Source organism: Corythoichthys intestinalis, chromosome 8 (genome assembly GCF_030265065.1).
Source record: "Corythoichthys intestinalis isolate RoL2023-P3 chromosome 8, ASM3026506v1, whole genome shotgun sequence".
In the NCBI taxonomy this organism is placed as follows: Eukaryota; Metazoa; Chordata; class Actinopteri; order Syngnathiformes; family Syngnathidae; genus Corythoichthys; species Corythoichthys intestinalis.
Window position 1 is genome coordinate 48,760,212 of NC_080402.1, and position 16,267 is coordinate 48,776,478.

The 16,267-nt window shown below is 38.4% G+C and overlaps 1 protein-coding gene across 2 annotated transcripts in view; it reads left to right on the forward strand.

Moving 5' to 3' along the window:
- The window catches only part of gpr179 (G protein-coupled receptor 179), a 35,854-nt gene that overhangs the window by 4,397 nt on the left and 15,190 nt on the right, over window positions 1–16,267 (forward strand). For both annotated transcript variants that reach the window (XM_057844671.1, XM_057844672.1), the window contains exons 2-3: window positions 5,593–5,701; window positions 15,580–15,676. In XM_057844671.1, the coding sequence (XP_057700654.1) occupies window positions 5,593–5,701; window positions 15,580–15,676 (206 nt within the window). The remainder of the gene's footprint in view (window positions 1–5,592; window positions 5,702–15,579; window positions 15,677–16,267) is intronic.

The following is a 16,267-nucleotide window of genomic DNA, read 5'->3' on the forward strand; positions in this document are numbered from 1 at the left end:
AATGCATTAAGAAAAAAATGAATGAAATTCGGACGAATATATACATTCAACATACAGTACACAAGTACTGTATTTGTTTATTATGACAATAAATCCTCAAGATGGCATTTACATTATTAACATCCTTTCTGTGAGAGGGATCCACGGGTAGAAAGACTTGTAATTCTTAAAGGATAAATGTGACTTTGTATATTGTGACTAAATATTGCCATCTAGTGTATTTGTTGAGCTTTCAGTAAATGATACTGCAGCTATTTAACTTCTGCCCAAATGCATGATGGGAAGTGCAACTATGACTGTGCGTAGGGCTACCTATATCTTCTCTGCGTTGGGAAAGAACAGAGGGTGTTAAAAAATGATCAACTGCTAACTTTCTTCCCCACATTCCCACGTTATATTTAATTGCTGAGAGAGGTATTGTAAGGCTTTAGCCACATAAAAAATGGCCCAAAGGCTGTCAAAATTCTCTCTACTCATTATACTCTGCCTTTTAGCGCTATCTATAGGTAAAACAGCGTCTTTATAGATTGAACGCGACAATGCATATGGTCGTGCAGCGCATGCGTTAATTACTTAACGTTATTAATTTTTAAAAATTAGTTACCGGCGTTAACGCAATAAATTTGATAGCCCTACTTTAAGCCAAAACTACTCTGGATGAGTGTAAGACATTTTGTCTGTAACGTTAAATACAATTAGAAAACGATTTAAATTTTTAAAAAAAAAAAATTTTTTTAAAGGCATGTCCGATATTTTTTTGCCGATTCCGATACTTTGAAAATGACGTGGCCGATCGATCGGGACATCTTTAATATATAGTATTTTATAGCATTTAAGCTAGCAGACGTTTGCTATGCAAGTTAGCAAAATAAGACAATTGTTCTTCTGTTGTACCTTGAACCTCATTTATTTATTTTTATTCCTTTTCAGACTAAACTCAGGTATTTAAATATTGATCTTGTGGAATGAAAGCGTAAGTGTTTGAAAAGCACACGGGAATTTTATTTTTTATTTGCATTTAATGCTCTTTTGAAAATGCAATCTAAAGCAAGCCTTTGTTTTACATCTACTAAAATTTATTGTGCAAACCGTTAAATGTTCCTTATCTGATTACTCGATTATTCGAACTAACTAATTGATAGATTAACCTATTACTTAAATAATCCATAGCTGCAGCCCTAGACCTGATGATCTGAAAGAAAAAAAACAGTTTTAGTACAGATGGGAAAAAATAAAGTAAGCAATTTATAAACTGCTGTTAGAGCCATTATGCACAAATAGACAAAACATGGAACAGTGATGAAGCTTCCCAACAAAAATGACCACAAGAGTGATAATGACTCAACAGTAAGAAAGAAACTAGCGTTTGTGGCAGAGCTACAACGTGAAAAGCACTGCTGAACAAAAAGAACAAAGGCTTGTGAACATTTCGGGAAAAAAAAAAAAAAAATCTGATTCCCATGACAATTGGACGACTATTCCTCACACTAACAAGCAAAACAGCAAGCCAACAGACAAACATGGTGGTGTGATAGTCTTGGGCTGCTTTGCCAATTCAGGATCTGGACAATTTGCTGTGAATGATGGAACTCTAAATTCTACTCGTTAACAGAAAACGCTTAAGGAGACTCAGTTTGTGATGTAAATCTGAAGCCCTGCTCAATGATTCAAAACACACCAAAAAGTCAACTTCTCAATGGCTGAAAAACAAACATTTGGGGTTGTTCCAGACTTGAATTCAATTGAAATATTTTAGCTTGACCTTAAAACTGCAGTTCATTCCGAAACACCCTCCAGTGTCACGGACTTTAAAATATTCTTACAAAGAAGAGAGTGTCAAAATATGTTCACACAGATGTGCAAGACTCATTGTGAGTTCTGAATTCACTTGTATATTTTCCTGAGTAAATAAAAATAATCATTTTCTATTTACTTCTGCTATCTCTGTCTGACATTTACATTTGTTTGAAAATCTTAAACATTTCTTTATTGGATGACTTTCTGCATCACTCGCACAGCTTTCATTACACAATACCTTTTCACTACTTCTGTCCTCACATTGCTGAATGGCTCTCTGTACATGTTATTTCCTGAATGTAGTTTTATCATTGCTTGTTTGTTGTAATACTACAGTGGCTCTACCATAGAGAAATTCACATTTCCAATGTTTACCCAATAAAGGTGATTACGATTGTGATTTGGAGAAACTGAAAAAAATATAACAATTTGAGAAGGGGGCATTCATGTTGTCATCTGTTTCAGTATACATTACATTTGCGCGCACACACACTAATTCATATGCAATCACTAATGCATGTGCATGCACAAGCACCCACAAAAACACAACTGCAACCACACACACGCACATGCTCAGTAGCATTGCTTGGATCTCTTGTAGCTCCAAGCAAGAAATCCCTGTTGCTCCCACCCCACCCGTGCACGGTGCAAAAAAAGTTTTTTTTTTTGCACACGTAAATGCATAATAAATAAGTAAACCATGTAAAAGGCCACATCAAAAGAAAAATAAAATTGGCAGACAATAAATGTAAAAAAATGAATAGAAACCCATTTAATGGTATACATAAATTAAATCACATAAAAAACCTATACACTGATCCCTTGCTACTTTGCACTTCCATCTTCGCTGCCTCAATCCATTGCGAATTTTTTTTCAATTAAAAGAAAAAAAAAAATACAGATGAGCTGTCCCGAGCCGATCACATAGTCTCACTCTCCCTCCTGCTGCTCTTTGTTGGTCAGGCAGTGCACTGGAGGCTCATTAAAATTAACGATGATTGACAGACGTTTAATGTTTGATCTTGCCACAGATGCTTGGAAGCCAATGCTTCAAAGCGCCGCATGCGTCAATCATTGGTTAACTTGTTAAACAGTTGCTGTGGCAACTCATTGTGTGTAAGTGAGCAGCTTGTGCGGATTTGTGTGGACTCACTAAATGAAGCATTTAAGAAAAGCATGCATTTTTTGGTTTATTTTTGTTTAAAAAAAATTATTCGGTGGGACAATAATATGTATAAGATTTATCATAATTATTACATTTTAAGTGCTTAAAAACCATTTATCAAAAATAAAATATAAATATATACAGTACCTGACAAAAGTCTTGTCGCTTGCACACACATGGACCTGAAGTGTCTCACTAATATATTTGTAATCAATATTTTCTTGCAAGAAATGGATAACTTTAATGCCAACAGGTTTTGGAATAACATTTCAGTGCCAAACAAAACTGTTGAAAAGTGTTCTGATGAATACAGCTTGGTAAAGCCCATTGAGTCAATTTTTGCAAAGACATAAGTCTTGTCGCCTTGTCAAATGATGCACACAATCCCAGATTAGAGCTTCACCTGTTACCTATAATGGATCAATTAACTCTCAGATGTGTATAAAAAGAACCCCAGTGCACTAGACTGCCACATCAACTGCAACCTGACCTCTGACAAGATGCGTAAGATTCCTCCTGGGACCAAATTGTTAATTATCAAGAGCCTGAAAACCAGATCCACTGCAGATGTGGCAGACATCTTCAATGTGTCTCAACGGCAGGTACAGAGGATAAAAAAAAAGATATGAACAGACTGGAGATGTTTTTGACAAGCCCAGGTCAGGCAGACCCCGCAAGACAACTGCCCAGGAGGACCGGTTGTTGGCTGGAAAATCCAAAGCCAGCCCTTTTTCACTGCAGCAGAGCTCCACAAGACCTGGTCACCTAGAGTCCCTGTGCATTTGCCAAGGCCCATGGCCTGTCAAAAGGATGGACGCTGGAAAAGTGGCAAAAGGTGGATTTTTAAGATGAATCTTCTATTGAATTACACCAGTCGCCGCAAATATTGTAGGAGATCTCCTGGAGCCCGCATGGATCCGAGATTTACTCAGAAAACAGTGAATTTTGATGGTGGCAAAATCATGGTCTGGGTTTACATCCAGTATGGGGGTGTGTGAGAGATCTGCAGGGTGGAAGGCAACATAAATAGTCTGGAATATCAACAAATCTTAGCTGCCTCTTACATTCCTAACCATGAAAAGGGACAAATTCTGCAGCAGGATGGTGCTCCATCGCATACTTCAATCTCTACCTCGAAATTCCCTAAAGGCAAAGAAGATCAAGATCCTCCAGGACTGGCCAGCCCAGTCACAAGACATGAACATCATTGAGCATGTCTGGGGTAAGATGAAAGAGGAAGAATGGAAGAAGGAAACCCAAGAAGGTTGATGAACTCTGGGAGGCATGCAAGACTGCTTTCTTTGATGTTCCTGATGACTTCATCAATAAATTGTATGAATCCTTGCGGAACTGCATGGATGCAGTCCGTCAAGCCCATGGAAGTCATACAAAATATTGAATTTGGATCTAACAGCACCATCACTTAATTCGCTAATGTTATGTAACATATTTTTGTATTTGAAGTACATTTTTTTTTCAATTTTCACACTACTTTCTTTTGGCAACAAAACCTTTGTCTTGCCAAAATTTGACCTTTATGTCTTCATTAAATGATAAATCTTTTTTCAGTGAAACAAATATATTTTTGTACATTCAAAATCATTTGGAAGGGTCTTAGCTTACATATGGGCCATTTATAACCAATTGAATAATTAAAAGTCCGGTTATTAGCAATTGTTTCTACAAAATGGATAAGCGACAAGACTTTTGTCAGGGACTATATATATGTATATATATATATATATATATATATATACAGTAAATAATTAAAAAAATGTTTTTATATAGAAACTTTCCAATGGTAAATCTGAATAAATACATTGATCACAAAAACATTTGGGGGGGGGGGCGCTACTTCGCGGCTTTTCACTTATCGCCGCAGGTTGTGGTCCCCATTAACTGCAAAAAACATCTCTGTACACTTAAAATTCCACACTTAAGTTTCATGTTTCTCGAAATACTAATGCTCTTATGACAGCATCATGTACAAGTTGCTTCTGCCGAGTACATTTGGCAGCAATCGGGGGGCCCTTCTATTGGCTGGGGCACCAAGCAACTGCCTGTCTTGCCTGTCCACTAGCCCCGCCTCTGCTCATGCGCACACATTTGTATATACAAACACATATATATGGGCACACAAACATGTTAACAAAAATTAGCCTGGGTGTTATGGTAACTGCTTTTGTTGAAACAACTACTGTACAGAAATGTGGAGTGCCACTAGTAAAGTGACTCATGCTGAAAATACCAGCAACATTTTGCATATTTAGCTTTGACAATGTTTAAAAACCTGGTGTGAATATTTAAGAGCAGTCGTTTTTTAATTTACAACAATATTTTTTTAAATTGAGATATTTTAAGTAGTTAAATCCAAATATGTGACTCCTAAATGTTAAACTAAACATAAATGTTAGCTCTAAACCAAAATGTTTAAATATGAATCTTAAAATCTAAACACTGAATCTAAATGTTCAATCCGAATCTAAATTTTAAATCTAGATGTTGTGGTTGAAACTCACTTGAATGAAACTCATTTGAATTTGCCTGTCAAGTTAAACATTTAGTTTATAATCAGTTGATTAATTGAGTGGTTAAGATCTGTGACGATCTACTTTTATTTGCATGTATAGGGGTGTGATCCGCGTAGATGTGGACATCCAGGACATGGACGTGGACCAGTGCAGCACCGAGAACGGATGGTTTGCCGACACGCACCAGTGCAACCGCACCAGCATGGAGGTAAGCATCAACACCATGAGGGAGCAAAGAAGGGCCCCGGAACACACGTATGGAAAAGCATTTCAGCAGTCAGCCCGTATCCTACTAGCATGGAGAACTGTCCTTGTACTAGTACTGCTGTCCTCACCTGTTAGATCAGTCCGAGCTTGGTCATTTTTATTAGCGTGGCATTTTTGCCCCCAGTACAAATTAAGCTGAATCTTTACTAAAGTTGGATAAATACTCATTCAACGTATTTATTTCGGTGTATTATCAATTGACGACTATTATAAATTCAAGGGTAAAGGCTCCCATATTCTTTTTTTTTTTTTTTAATTTACTTCTGGTAAAAGGTTTTGATGGAATTTTGTCTCCAGTGTGTTTCATTCAAATTCAGTCTATAAAATAACTATTATAAGTAGAAAAAAATCCAAAATAATTGTTATTTTTTTATTGTCCTGGATAAACTTATCTTTAATTATGTTTTTTTTTAAATTAAAATATATTATTTAATTAAAATCAAGCGTTAGATGACGGACGGACGGACGGATGGATGGACGCATGGAAAAAAAAGTTTACTGGTCGTCCCAAGTGTCACTGTCCACTCCATTATGTTGTGTTTAGGGCTGTCAAACGATTAAAAATTTTAATCGAGTTAATTACAGCTTAAAAATTAATTAATCGTAATTAATCGCAATTCAAACCATCTATAAAATATGCCATATTTTTCTGTAAATTATATATATATTCTGTAAAATAAATTGTTGGAATGGAAAGATAAGACACAAGATGGATATATACATTCAACATACGGTACATAAGGACTGTAGTGGGCATTTGACTCTACTGTCATTTAAATCTGTCTATGCTGTCCTCACTCCGAAGCGTCTACTTTTTCCAAAGCTAGACAGCTAGTGAACGACGCCTTAATAATCAGACTTCTTCCTTTTTCATCTGATTTATTAATAAAATGGCCTCAAACCATTGTCGTCTTTAGACCGTCGTAAAACTACAAAAAAAGTACACAAGCATTGCATTAACAACAACGTTAGCTTAGCACGCTATACAGGTTCACTAAACATAAACAAAAAGCGTCTCATACAAAAAATATAACATTTCGCTTGCTAACATAATATGTACATTCTTTACAACAACCATACTTACGGACAAATCTTGTCCAAGGATCATATAAGCACGTAGGCATCAGCCCGAGACATCGTGCAGCCATATTGAACTGGCAAGAAGACAATAAACCATGTCGCAAAGCGACCACAAGAGTTCGCTGTTTGACAGCACAAAAAGCCTTGCTGTAAAACTTACCAAAAGGCAGAATCCTGTCTGAGCGGGACATGTGCGTTAATTGCGTCAAATATTCTAACGTGATTAATTTTAAAAATTAATTACCGCGCGTTAACGCGATAATTTTGACAGCCCTAGTTGTGTTAGTGTCCCTTTAAGAAAATTCCCCATTTATTAATGATATCATTCGTCTGTGATAACATAACACCAGTGGAGGGAAATTCAGATGTGGTAAGCAATTAATTTTTTACCTGCTTTAAAAATCCGATTTTGAAATTTTATGAAGTACGTTCAGTGTGGTTGATCATAGCGTGTCCACTCGGTTAAAGATATAACTTAGAGAAATTAATTGAATAATTTCAAAAGATTTGTAAAATTAAAGATTTCTCATCAAGTATCCAAAGTCATGTTTTGCTGGCAAAGCTAGGCTGAGGGCTAACTTTAGGGCAAAATGTCCCCTCTGTTAGCGTCCACTCTGTTACGTACAAACGGCACCCTATTAAAAAAAATATCCAGCTTTAATAGAACAGCTGCCTTGCAGTACTGTATATGTACTGTACTATACATGGACAATTCATTCTCCTAGTTGGATATCAGAATATTTCTCAAAGGGCTATCCTCACACACTTGTTTGTTTTTTTTCATCTTCTATGAGTCGTATCTAGTCCAGCTGGATCTATTCATAATTCCACTTTTGAGTCATCTCTCTTATTTCCTTGGTTGTTGGTCTATTTAAAGATGGCGGCTACCGATGCTTTACTGGATTACCCCGTTAATCCAGCCCGCTGACACACTTTTCCTCCCTGGTGAAGGTCTGAAACCAGGAGAAGAAAAAAATGCACCGAGCACTAGGGCTATACGATATTGGAAAAAACTGACTTTGCGATTTTTGGGGGGTTTGCGATATTTTGCAACATATATTGCAATATTAAAGGGATCCTCAATTTTTAAGACAAGTAATTCTTAAAAGATAAATGTCAGTATGAGTTATAATAATTTAATATTAAAACCCCTCTTAATGGGTTTGTTTTAATAAAGTTTGTAAAATTATTTTAAGTGATAGGTCGCCGTTCTTGTTACGTCGCAGTGCGCGATGTCACTGGTCCCGTTGCCGAAATTCCAGCGTGTCACTCGTTAGCTATCCCAACATGTCGTCAGTTCTACCCTTCTTATTTGAACCAGATCTGAAAAGTGAAGAGCAGGACAGCACTGTCGGCCGTTCACAAGACAAGCTTCAGGGAAAAATGCGTGCAGCAAAAACCTGATAAGACAAAAGTTGGGCAAAAGTGGTGATGCGAGAGAGTGCTGTTGTGTTGGGAACTCCGGTTGGAAGCGAGAGTGTACGCTGTCCGGTTTTATTAGCAGATATTCAAGGTAAGCATATTGCGTTTTCAAACTTATCCCAATATAATTATGTAGATTGTTAGCATCCAGAGCTGTCGTGTGCTTTACATACAGTACAGGCCAAAGAGCACACCTTGTGTAATCCATGTCTTGTACATTGCTACGCGTGGTAGGTAGGATACGTGTATAAAAGTACCAAAAAGGGGAGAAGCTTCCACTATGCACATTTATTCACAAAAAAAATATTTCCACCTTGACCACTCTTCACTCGGCAGCTCAGCAGTAAGTAAACACGCGCTCCCTGACGAACTCCAACATTGTTGTGAGGTCCACGTCAGAGTCACTGTCGTCACTGTAGCGTGCCATAGTGCTTTAATTATATAGTATGATTTGGGGAAAACTCCCACGAAGAATAGTCAACATAAAAGATAGCAATAGTAATCCAAGTCCGCGTTTTTTACTCACTCGAAGATCCAGGAATTAGACCGATCCCATGGCAATGTCGCAGCCATTGATTCCACAAAATAGACTGATCCAAAAAGCCGCTGTGGGACCGACGAATCAAAAAACATTGACAGATCCGAAACCAATATTGCAGACGTGGTGGGACCGTCGGATCCAGAAAATAGACGGATCCCTTACTTGACTGAGGATCCAGGAAAAATGTTCGGGCGCCAGTTGTAACGCGTGGTGGGTAGGGTACGTGCATACAGGGACTAAAAAGGGGGAAAAACTTCCACTTATGCACATTTATTCACTAAAAATAATAATTCCACCTTGACCACTCACTTCACTCCCCTTGTTTCCATTTGACTGGAAATTGCATCCAAAAGCAGCACATGGTGGCATTTTACTTCGCGAGTTTAGGCAGCAATAAGCAATTGTTTAACACACGACACATTTGGAAAGATACCAATTACGTCATCACTGCGAGCCCGCAAACCATGGCGCCAACTAACGGTCAAAATATGGACTAAATATTATAAGATATTGCCATTGATTTAACATTTTATGTTTTTCTAAGAACATATTTTAGTACAAGAGAACAATTGTGGTTTATTAGAGCCTACATGTATTTAAGTTAGAGGATCACTTTAAATGTAGAAGAATTTTCACCAGATGATTTAAGTAGCTCTGTTTGGGAAGACCTTATCTGACTCACTATGAACACATTGTATTCATTAAAGATATCCCGATCCGATCACGTGATCGTAAATTCGTCCGATCGCTCCATTTTTCAGAGGATCGGAATCGGGTGAAAAGGATCGGCTTTTATGTTTTTCTGCTTTATGCTCGTACAACCTTTCACCCTCCCTCCTGCTAAGCAATGCAACCAAACTGTTTTTCTTGGTCACCAGTGCAGCAGGCGTTTGGTACTCAAAGTTAACGATGATTGACAGGTTTGTAGCTTTAATCTGGCCAGAGACGCCTCGATGACTCTACGATCAAATGCACAAATGTGTTAACCATCGTGAAGCTTGGTACACATTCTGAAGTATGCTGTGGCAACTTATTTATCGTGTAAGAGAGGCTGTTCTCAGCAGCGTGAGTGTCAAAGAAAAAAAAAAATGCATCGGGACTCAGAATTGGCAGATTCTCAAAATCAGGTGACTGGAACTCAAAAAACACGTAGTTGACGTGACGTCAAAATACAGTAAGATACAAAACTAATCTCGTAGCATTACTATTTTTTCTATCGTAATACTATGATTTAAGTAGAGATGTGACTGAAAATTTGGCATCGAAAATAGTTAAAAATTCATCTTAGGTTTTCGCCTCATCTCTAGTTTTGGTTATGAAGACCGACGGTTTACCAACGAATAGTGTGAAGAACCTTAGTCCTCTTGTGATGACGTCATCAAAACACGACGAGAAGCAACACACTTGTTGACTCTATCTCGCTAATACTACTGGCTCACAGCCAACATGTTTGGAAGTATTGTAAGTAAGTAAGACATGTTGACTGTGAGACATTTTGTCTGTAACGTTTAATACAATTAGAAAACGATTTAATTAAAAAATATATATATAAAAAAAGGCATGTCCGATATTTTTTTGCCGATTCCGATACTTTGAAAATGACGTGATTGGACCCGATCGATCGGCATCCTGATCGATCGGGACATCTTTACCTATGAATTCATAATTTTCTTGATATTTGTTCGTAGTAAGCCGAAGCTAAGCTAAATATATTCGCTTCAGGGCAACCGATCATGACAATTTTCCTCAAGTTACTTTAGTTTCTTGTGTCAACAATCAACAGCTTGTTAGCCACATTAGCTTCTAGCTTCAGACGCAAGAAAAGGTGTTTTTGTTTTCTGACTGGTTAACGTCATATAATAATATAATCCATATCACATTAATGTGCTGCCTGCGCCATTTGAGAGACGGGCTATGGGATATCCTCTGTTTGTGTGTGCGTGTCTGTGTGAGCGTGCATGTGCATGCGCATGGATGATGGATAGTCTTCCTCCAGAAAAGGATAAAATACTCAGTAGTGGTTTTATGCATCCATTTAGCTTTTAACTTAGATTAACACACAAGCCGAACAAGTAAGAAAGCTTGTGTGTGGGTGGGGGTGTGAGTGTGAATGTGTGTGTCCCAGCTGCATCCGAGGGATGAAACCTCGTTCATATTATCTATTATTTGTTAATATTCAGGTCAAATATTTGAGAGTCTGCAAAAGGAGACATTTGTGAGATGTAAAAATAAAAAAGTCAAGTCAGATTTTTAATAAGGTTTTTTTAAAGTTTTTTTTTAATACATATCATATACATATTACACATGTGCCGATTACTGATTTCAAGGTATACCATGGGATGAAAACGTCAAGGTTTCAAAACCGCAAAACTTTTCTGTCATACTGTCCCTAAGGTATTAGTTATTTTTTATGTCCCAAAAATGCATGGAAAATCCCTCGCTTGCAGCTGTAAGGCTCAACCCTCCCCCACCAGTTGTTACTCAATGTCAGTGAGTCAGCTGTGCAACTCGATGGCTGGAAGAGGTGAAACTCCTGAACTTTTTCCCCCATCAACGAAAACTAAATAGCTAGTATGGGAATACTTCGGCTACAGAAAAAATTACAGACAGCCGCGGCTTAGAGGAGGAGGGTCAACCGACATGTAAAACATGTTTGCGGAGGGTGGCTGCCGAGAAGGCAGTACCTCCAATATGACATCCCATAAATACAAAATGAAAGGTTTGTAAACACTGTCATTAAAGTTTTCCTATCAGCTACCAGAGTTAACTCCAGCGTGTTTAGTGTGACTAGTGGTAGTAAAACAATCTTCCTCCTTCACTTGTAAGTTTATTATTAGTAGACATCCAATACATTTGAACTGGGAAAGTGGCAGCGAATGAACAGTCGCTCATTCGCTGACATCCCTCCCACTCCAAACGGATTGGACGTCTATGGTCGGCAATGGCAAGCAATTAATCGAATTTGGGGCATTTCAGGGTCACTCCCTGTTATTTTGGGCCATTGATAGGTCACTTCCTGGTGGCTTTGGGTTACAGAACAGAGAGTGACCAAGGAATCTCCCCAAATGAATAGGCAGTGTCTCAAACTCAACAGGAAGTGACCTGTAAATGTCTTCAAATGAACAAAAAGTGACTTGTAAACGCACCAAAAATCGAAAAGACGAAGGCTCTGGTTTTGAATGAACGGTCATTCGCCCCTCCCAGTCTAAATTAATTAGAGGTCTAGAGCTGTCAGTGGCAGCAATGAAGGTAACAGAGGCAATATTATGGTGGAAGATTTTGGTAGCAACTTGTTGGAACATTGACACCACTTTAAAACGATATCTCAATTCTTGGCGGAGCATATCGATAACCTTTTGGGGTACAAAGTATCACGATATATCACCATTTCAATATTTTGTCACGTCCCTGGAACTTATCAAACAGTGATTTTGTAGGTGCCTCATCACAAGCTGCGTCAGCCTATCTGGACAGCAGGTAGACATGTGCCAAATACCGGTTTCAAGGTATACCGTGGTATGAAAACATCACGGTTTCAATACCGCAAAAACTTTCCGTCATACCGTCCCTAAGGTATTAGATATTTTTTTATGTCCCAAAAATGCAAGGAGAAATCCCTCGCTTGTAGCTACAAGTCTCAACCCTCCCCCACCGGTTGTTGCTCAATGTCCGTGAGTCAGCTGTGCTACACGATAGCTGGAGGAGGTGAAACTCATGAACTTTTTCCCCTGTCGAAAAAAACAAAAACGCTGGTATGGGAATACTTCAGCTACAGAAAAATTACAGATGGCCGGGCTTAGAGGTGGAGGGCAAACCGACATGTAAAACATGTTTGCGGAGGGTGGCTGCCGACGAGGCAATACAGTGCCTTGCAAAAGTATTCGGCCCCCTTGAACCTTGCAACCTTTCGCCACATTTCAGGCTTCAAACATAAAGATATAAAATTTTATTTTTTTGTCAAGAATCAACAACAAGTGGGACACAATCGTGAAGTGGAACAAAATTTATTGGATAATTCAAACTTTTTTAACAAATAAAAACTGAAAAGTGGGGCGTACAATATTATTCGGCACCCTTGCGTTAATACTTTGTAGCGCCACCTTTTGTTCCAATTACAGCTGCAAGTCGCTTGGGGTATGTTTCTATCAGTTTTGCACATCGAGAGACTGACATTCTTGCCCATTCTTCCTTGCAAAACAGCTCGAGCTCAGTGAGGTTGGATGGAGAGTGTTTGTGAACAGCAGTCTTCAGCTCTTTCCACAGATTCTCGATTGGATTCAGGTCTGGACTTTGACTTGGCCATTCTAACACCTGGATACGTTTATTTTTTAACCATTCCATTGTAGATTTGGCTTTATGTTTTGGATCAATAGCCACGTTTACATGCTGACTTTTATTCATACCGATTCAAATCATTCCGAATGGAAATTTCACATCAGCTGTTTACATGTCACTTCATCTATTCCGATCCAGCGTTGACTGCCTTTATTCCGAAAGGACGTTTGACAACTGCCGTCTGACATGCGCAGATTAATCAAAACAAACGTCACGTTGCAAAACATGGAGATCGATCGTCAGATCAGCTGCTGTTTTAACTTTTCGAGTGGAAACAAAACTTCAGAATGATACGCCGTTCATTTAAAAAGTTGTGTGGGTGCGCTGTGCGTGTGCTTGGAAGCCATGTTGCAAGTGACGTTACTTACGTCACCAAGTGATGTCACCACGTCAGTACGGAGCATGCGCAGAAATAACGCAACCAGACACCATTCCGCTTCCCTGTTTACATGATATAATTTTACTTCTAATTGGTTTGGGAAAGGGAATATTCCACCCCTGTGAATCGGAATGAAATTCCATTCGGTTTGGGCCTGTTCATTCCGAATGAGGTGTTTATATGGAACACATTTATTCGGTTTGAACAAATATTCCGATTGTAATTGGAATATTTGGCTCCATGTAAACGTGGCAATTGTCCTGTTGGAAGATAAATCTCCGTCCCAGTCTCAGGTCTTGTGCAGATACCAACAGGTTTTCTTCCAGAATGTTCCTGTATTTGGCTGCATCCATCTTCCCGTCAATTTTAACCATCTTCCCTGTCCCTGCTGAAGAAAAGCAGGCCCAAACCATGATGCTGCCACCACCATGTTTGACAGTGGGGATGGTGTGTTCAGGGTGATGAGCTGTGTTGCTTTTACGCCAAACATATCGTTTTGCATTGTGGCCAAAAAGTTCAATTTTGGTTTCATCTGACCAGAGCACCTTCTTCCACATGTTTGGTGTGTCTCCCAGGTGGCTTGTGGCAAACTTTAAACGAGACTTTTTATGGATATCTTTGATAAATGGCTTTCTTCTTGCCACTCTTCCATAAAGGCCAGATTTGTGCAGTGTACGACTGATTGTTGTCCTATGGACAGACTCTCCCACCTCAGCTGTAGATCTCTGCAGTTCATCCAGAGTGATCATGGGCCTCTTGGCTGCATCTCTGATCAGTTTTCTCCTTGTTTGAGAAGAAAGTTTGGAAGGACGGCCGGGTCTTAGTAGATTTGCAGTGGTCTGATGCTCCTTCCATTTCAATATGATGGCTTGCACAGTGCTCCTTGAGATGTTTAAAGCTTGGGAAATCTTTATGTATCCAAATCCGGCTTTAAACTTCTCCACAACAGTATCTCGGACCTGCCTGGTGTGTTCCTTGGTTTTCATAATGCTCTCTGCACTTTAAACAGAACCCTGAGACTATCACAGAGCAGGTGCATTTATACGGAGACTTGATTACACACAGTTGGATTCTATTTATCATCATCGGTCATTTAGGACAACATTGGATCATTCAGAGATCCTCACTGAACTTCTGGAGTGAGTTTGCTGCACTGAAAGTAAAGGGGCCGAATAATATTGCACGCCCCACTTTTCATTTTTTTATTTGTTAAAAAAGTTTAAATTATCCAATAAATGTTGTTCCACTTCACGATTGTGTCCCACTTGTTGTTGATTCTTGACAAAAAAATTAATTTTCATATCTTTGTTTGAAGCCTGAAATGTGGCGAAAGGTTGCAAGATTCAAGGGGGCCGAATACTTTTGCAAGGCACTGTACCTCCAATATGATTTCGCATTTATACAAAATTAAAGGTTAGTAAATACTGTCATGAACGTTTCCCACCAGCTACAAGAGTTAACTCCAGCGTGTTTAGTGTGTCTAGCAGTGGTAAAACATGTGGTATTTTTTTGTCTCTGGCCACTGTCTGTGTTGAGAAAGAGAGTGTGTATAATGTAAACAAAGTGTGAGTCATACACACGTGCTTTTTTATGGAAAATAAATAAATAAATTATTTTTGTTGTGATTGTAATAATGTTGAGCTGTGGCTGTGGGCTTATGCTCACCTAAAGGACTGCATTTATTTTAATTTTATTCAGAATAATTCATTTTTTGTCATAGATTTTGTTATTTTTTTCATTTATTTTAACTTAACATTATACTTGTTCCAATTTGTTAATGTTTTGAAAAATAAAAATCCTGTTCAATGGAAATAAAGTTTGTAAACCCAGATATCTCAAAGTAAAATATTTTAGAGGTGTAATTGCAATACCGTGAAACCCTAATATTTTGGCTTAAGGTTATCATACCGTCAGAATCTCATACCGGCACATGCCTAGCAACAAGGCTCAGAAGTGTGTTTGAGAGAGGGAAAAAAAACACAATGTTGCAAGTTGGCTCTCTGAATTTGGGTACAAGCAGTATTTCTATGAAAAAGATAAAGTTGTTACTTGTTCACTGCAGTGCGTGCCAGTTCCTGGGCGAGGCTTCCGGCTGGGTCAGTACTGCTGCCGCTGCAAAGAAGGATACTACAACCCTGACAAAGCCAATCAGGATGCAGGTATGGAACCTTGGAGACCCTGAATCACATTACTCAACTTAATGTTATAGTACCTTATGTAGCACTTAAACAGCAACTTCATCTGCAAACGTGTAGTACCAACAGAACTCCACACTGCCCCGAAATAGGAACATTTTACCCCTAAAATTTGACACAGTGCAAGTAAGTTCTTCATCTATCGTCTGTCCGACCAGTAAATTATTTTGTGACTTCATAACATATTATGAAGTCTATGTCCAAACTTAAACCCAGTTGTTGGCGATGCAGCGATAATTCACAAGTGAGCTGTTTAAATATTAATATACAGTGAAAATGAGTGGAAATTTTAAGGCGAGGGTTTAAAACAAAGCTTTGAAGCCTGGTATTTAAACAGAGTTTATAATTTCAAATGAAGGTTTTAACTCTTAGTAGGGCACTAATTTATATACTGTATTTTTTTAAACAAACTTTTTTCCATATTTTATTAAAATGTATTAAAATTATAATTGTATTTATTCATTAAAATATGTGTATATAGAAAGTAAAGGAGCACTCTGAGAGAGCAGACCTCCACCTTAGCAGCCGAATTCAAAGCATTGTCATATTTTTGAC